Below are 5,324 nucleotides of genomic sequence, written 5' to 3'. Positions count from 1 at the left end.
AGTTGCATGTCTCTTATCCTTGTTTTGTTGGTAGTCTTTCGTTGAGTCTTACGAACTCGTTTTAAACAAGTAATGTTTTGTAATGCATTTTGTGGTTGATGTTTTAAGACAATATGTTATGCATTTTTTTCAAATTATTTTAATGGATGAACATCATATGTTTTTATCATATAGCATTGTTGTGATTGTTGCTATGGTATTAAGAAGTCACACCAATAAACCCACGCTTCCGCAAAAGCCAGGGTGTGACAGCTTGGTATCAGAGCCTCGATCATAGCGAACTAGGATTCCTTCTCGAGTCTAGACTATGATCACTAGGGCTCTCACGAAAATGTTTTCAAACATTTTTACATTTGCATACACTAAAAGTCCAGATCCACGGCACAAACATTTTTACAAACAAAAGGGCACAAATACACTTTTTAAAATTTTTATATCAGTCTTAGAGACTGAGGGAGGTTTCAGTCTTAGAGACTGAGGTGTTCAATCTTAGAGATTGGGGAAGTTTATCCTTAGAGGCTGGGGGAAATTTGAGTCTTAGAGACTGGGAGGTTGGTCTTAGAGGCCAGGGAGTTAGTCTGAGAGACTAGGGAATTCAGTCTTAGAGATTGGGAGGGATAGTCTAGGAAGACTAGGATGCATACAGGATTTCATTATTATTTGTTTACATGCTTACCTGATTTGTGTGCATATGTTGTGGTTGTGTTACAGACACCATGGCATCATCTGGTAGTGGAGTATCCAACGCGAGCGACCCGATGGCCTTTACCTCTAATGATGAGATGGCCACCGACTCGGGAGTTTACACCTCAGACACCACGAGCACCGATGAAGACGATTTCCAGCCGTTTGCCCTACCGATCTTCGGAGACGACGTACCCCTAGCTGATGGCCCACCAGGAGAGGACCTACCCCTTGTTCCAATCCCTGCCCCTCACCCCTTCGCTGCAGTTCCCTTTGAGGAACAACCTCTCGACGCGTTACCCGATGGTGACATCGACCTACTCATCGAGGGTCCCCCCGAGGGAGACCAGGATGGTGGGGCCCCGATGGAGGACGGTGTTCCGCTTGCCGTTATCCCAGTTGTTGATCCCATTGTTCCCATGGTTGAGCTTCCTGATATGGAGGTTCATTCTGATTCGTCCGCCTCAGGTTCTTTTGAGTCGATAGCTTCTTCTATCCCACCATTGGGATTCGGTTACATTCCTTGTATTGATGGTGATGAGGAGATGGAGATAGGGGACGAGTTGATCCCTGAGGAGCAGCCTGCTGAGGCTCCTGTTCTCCCAGATGATCAGATTCCTGTTATGCCTGCTGATCATCAGCCCGCTCCAGTCGTTCCAGAGCCCATTCTTGCCCTTGACCCTGTTCCTGTCATTGATGCACCCGCCGTTGCACCACCAGCCATTGAGACCCCAGAGGTAGCACCCATACCCGACCCTATGGCGATTTTTGATGACCTGGCACCGTTTGCTACCCACATTGACCCGAGATACGCTAACACCAGCAATGGGTGGATCGAGGAGGATGACTACCCTCCGTATGTGGTCCCAGTCACTCCCACTACCATACCTGTTACTGCACCACTCGATATTCAGGTGTTTCCTCCACCCACTTCTGATGCCCCTCGTACCGATCTTCCAATTACTTTTCTCCAGGACATTCCTCCGCCACAACCTGGGGAGGGATTGTCGAGTCAGCCTTTCGGCCACACACCATTTATGTCAGGAGATAGCCAGTTCTTACCACAGATCCCTTATCCTGGTTTTGTTCCACCCGTGTCATCTACTGCACCCTTCATGTCTCAGTTTCCCCATACCACTTTACCATTTACATCTACCCCACACACTACACATCCAGCTTCAGCCCCGATGGGTGAGCCATTTCTATGGTCATCACCCCATGTTATGCCAGTATCCGACCCTTATCATCCATTTCATGTCGGATACTCTATAGAGGACACGCTCACGTCACTGCAGTTACAGTAGGACGCCTTGAGACGATATGTCCAGGAGTTGGGGAGAGCTCCACGTCCTCCATGCCCCTGCCAGACTCTGTCTACAGCATCTCACACTTCTTTTCCATCATCTCAGGATTCAGATGTTCGTTACCTTCCTCTTGACCAACAGGTTGCTTTCGTAGGAGGACTTGGTGTAGTTGCGCCGATTGCTTTTCTCTCACTTTCCACCTCCTCCGCCGCCATCGGCATAGCCACTTTTGATTTATTGCAGGTATTGACTATTTTGACGAGAAGACAGCGACCGAGCCAGACTTACAGCATTTTTGAAGACCACTTTTTGACATCATGACTATGAATATTTGATTTTGTCAGTTGTATTTGGTTAGACATTTCAGACAAGGGCATTGTGACCCCTAGTCTCTTAGGTTGTATGATACTTTTTGGGAAAACTTACAAACATTGTATTGTGGTTTTAATTATATGAAAGCTCAGTCGCAGTATTCTCATTACATGTTTTATTAAAGTTATTTGTGTTATGGTTATGACATGAGATGTTATGTGGATGATGAATGTTACTATATATACGTATGATTATTATACCTACTATGACCTGACCAATATGAAACATCCTCTAGAAAATACCTCCACGACGTGAAGCACGCATGCCGACTACCCAGGCAGAACTGCAAGGAATCATCGCTGCCGCTATTGCGCAATACGCTGCTTCTCAAGGAGAAACAAGCGGAAACATTTCAAACAACAACAACAACCCTCCGAATGGTAATGATCAGTCATAAGAGACACATTACACTATATTTGGATGATTCTTGTGCGACTGCTAATAATTCCTATAAATGACATTGCTTGTACAGGGTGTACTTTCAAGCAATTCTTAGATTGCAAGCCGCAAAACTTTGATGGCACTGGAGGTGCCGTGGCTTTTACCCGTTAGACTGAAAAGACGGAGACGACAATAAGAATGAGCAAATGTGCGCCAGGACAACAAGTTACATACATCACTGGGCTTTTTACTGATGGTGCCCTATCATGGTGGAATCTCCAAGTTCAAACCTTAGGAGAGGCTGCAGCGTACGCCATGACTTGGGCTGAATTGAAAGAGCTGATGCGCAAGAAGTATTGCTCCAGGGCTGAGATCCAGAGATTGGAAACCGAATTTTGGAACTTAAGGATGGAAGGCCCAAAAATCGCTGAGTATGTTCAAAGGTTTCATGATCTGTCCCATGTAGTGTCGTACATGGTCACGCCCGAATTCAAGCGTGTGGAACGTTTCATCTGGGGGTTAGCACCTCAGATTATGAGCATGGTCACAACGTCTAAACCAGCAACCATTACTGAAGCCATCGACTTGAGCATCTCACTGACTGAAGAAGCCATCAGGCTAAACAAGTTTTCAAAGGATGATCAGAAAAAGAAAGAGACTCATGTGGAGTCGTCGGGAGAAAACAAACGGAAGTTTTCCAACTTCAAGCAAGGAACCATCAGCGGTAGCAAGAGAGGTGAATCAAACACACCGGCCAGGGCCAAGACCGGTGATGAAAGCAGAGGAAAGGGTTACATGGGCACTCTGCCCAAGTGTGGGACATGTCAGTTCCATCACCCCGGCCCGTGCCGACTCAGAAAATGCGAATCTTGCGGGAAGACGGCCCATTCAAAGGAGACGTGTTGGGTTGGATCAGGCCAAGGTGGTCAAAGGGGTTACAATAACAACAACCGTGGTAATGGAAACAGGCCGCAAGGGAATAACGGGGGAAACGGAAATCGTGGAAATGCCCCGAATCAAGCTGGTAACCGGGGAACAAACGGAAATCGAGGCGGAAATGGTAATGGGAATGGCCGAGGGCCATGATGCTTCAACTGCGGGGACGTTGGGCACTTCAAAAGGGAATGCCCAAAGCTAAATCAAGCGCAAGGCCGAGTTTTTAACATTGGTGCGAGGGAAGCGCACCAAGATCCGAATGTTGTCACGGGTACGTTCCCTATAAATCAACGCTATGCATCTGTTCTTTTTGATACTGGTGCCGATTATAGTTTCGTATCGTTAGAATTTAAGAACATACTTGGGTTGGCCACTAGTAAGTTAGACGTTCCGTACTCTATTGAATTGGCGAATGGGAAACTAGTTGAAACGGGTGAAGTCACCAGGGGATGCACGATAGAACTAGGGGGACACGAATTTACACTAGACCTACTGCCAGTCGAGTTGGGAAGCTTCGACGTGGTAATAGGGATGGATTGGCTGTCTAGCAACAAAGCCGAAGTGGTTTGTCACGAAAAGACCATCCGCATCCCAATGGCTGATGGAGAGACGATTGTAGTTCATGGAGAAAAGCGTGATACGCCATTGAGGATCATTAGCTGCTTGAAAGCTAGGAAATGTTTGAAGAAAGGATGTGTTGCCTTCTTGGCACATATCGTTGATAAGGAAGCCGCTGAGCCAAAGATCGAAGACATTCCAGTCGTGAAGGAATATCCTGAAGTCTTTCCAGAAGACTTGCCAGGATTGCCGCCTCCAAGACAAGTCGAATTTCACATCGACTTAGTTCCAGGCGCCGCGCCTGTGGCTAAGGCACCCTATCAAATTGCACCTTCAGAGATGCAAGAGCTGTCAACACAACTCCAAGAGCTGTTAGATAAGGGATTCATCAGACCAAGCTTCTCACCTTGGGGAGCTCCAGTTTTGTTCGTTAAGAAGAAGAATGGTAGTTTTCGCATGTGTACAGACTACCGCGAGCTTAACAAGTTGACTGTCAAGAACAGATATGCCAAGGATCGATGACCTGTTCGATCAACTACAAGGTTCGAGTTTTTACTCAAAGATCGATCTACGATCGGGTTATCACCAGTTGAGAATACAAGAGGAAAGTATCCCCAAGACTGCTTTTAGAACTCGATATGGACATTACGAGTTCCTGGTTATGCCATTTGGGCTAACAAACACTCCAGCAATTTTCATGGACTTGATGAACAGAGTCTGCAAGCCGTACCTCGACAAGTTCGTAATCGTATTCATTGATGATATTTTGATCTACTTGAAGACGAAGGAAGAACACGAGCAACACTTGAGAGCTATTCTAGAGCTGCTTAAGAAGGAGAAGTTGTACACTAAGTTCTCGAAATGTGAGTTTTGGTTACGCGAAGTCCAGTTTCTTGGACATGTGGTTAATGGAAATGGAATCCATGTGGATCCAACAAAGATCGAGGCGATCAAGAATTGGGAGTCTCCGAAAACGCCAACCGAGATTCGGCAATTCTTAGGGTTGGCTGGGTACTATCGAAGGTTCATTGAGGATTTTTCTAAAATCGATCAACCTCTGACCGCACTCACACAAAAAGACAAGAAGTT

The 5,324-nt window shown here is 46.2% G+C and overlaps 1 protein-coding gene across 1 annotated transcript; it reads left to right on the top strand.

The window, feature by feature from the left end:
• The first annotated feature begins 716 nt into the window (after window positions 1-716).
• Window positions 717-2,912, top strand: LOC110882046 (SH3 domain-containing protein C23A1.17-like). The gene is made up of 4 exons (XM_022130147.1): window positions 717-1,913; window positions 2,094-2,231; window positions 2,596-2,740; window positions 2,833-2,912. The coding sequence occupies exons 1-4, from the start codon at window positions 717-719 to the stop codon at window positions 2,910-2,912; spliced, it is 1,560 nt and encodes a 519-aa protein (XP_021985839.1).
• Window positions 2,913-5,324: the final 2,412 nt, after the last annotated feature.

This window comes from Helianthus annuus, chromosome 10 (assembly GCF_002127325.2).
Source record: "Helianthus annuus cultivar XRQ/B chromosome 10, HanXRQr2.0-SUNRISE, whole genome shotgun sequence".
NCBI classification, from domain to species: Eukaryota; Viridiplantae; Streptophyta; class Magnoliopsida; order Asterales; family Asteraceae; genus Helianthus; species Helianthus annuus.
The sequence above is the reverse complement of the archived record's forward strand: the minus strand, read 5'-3'. Positions and strand labels throughout refer to the sequence as shown.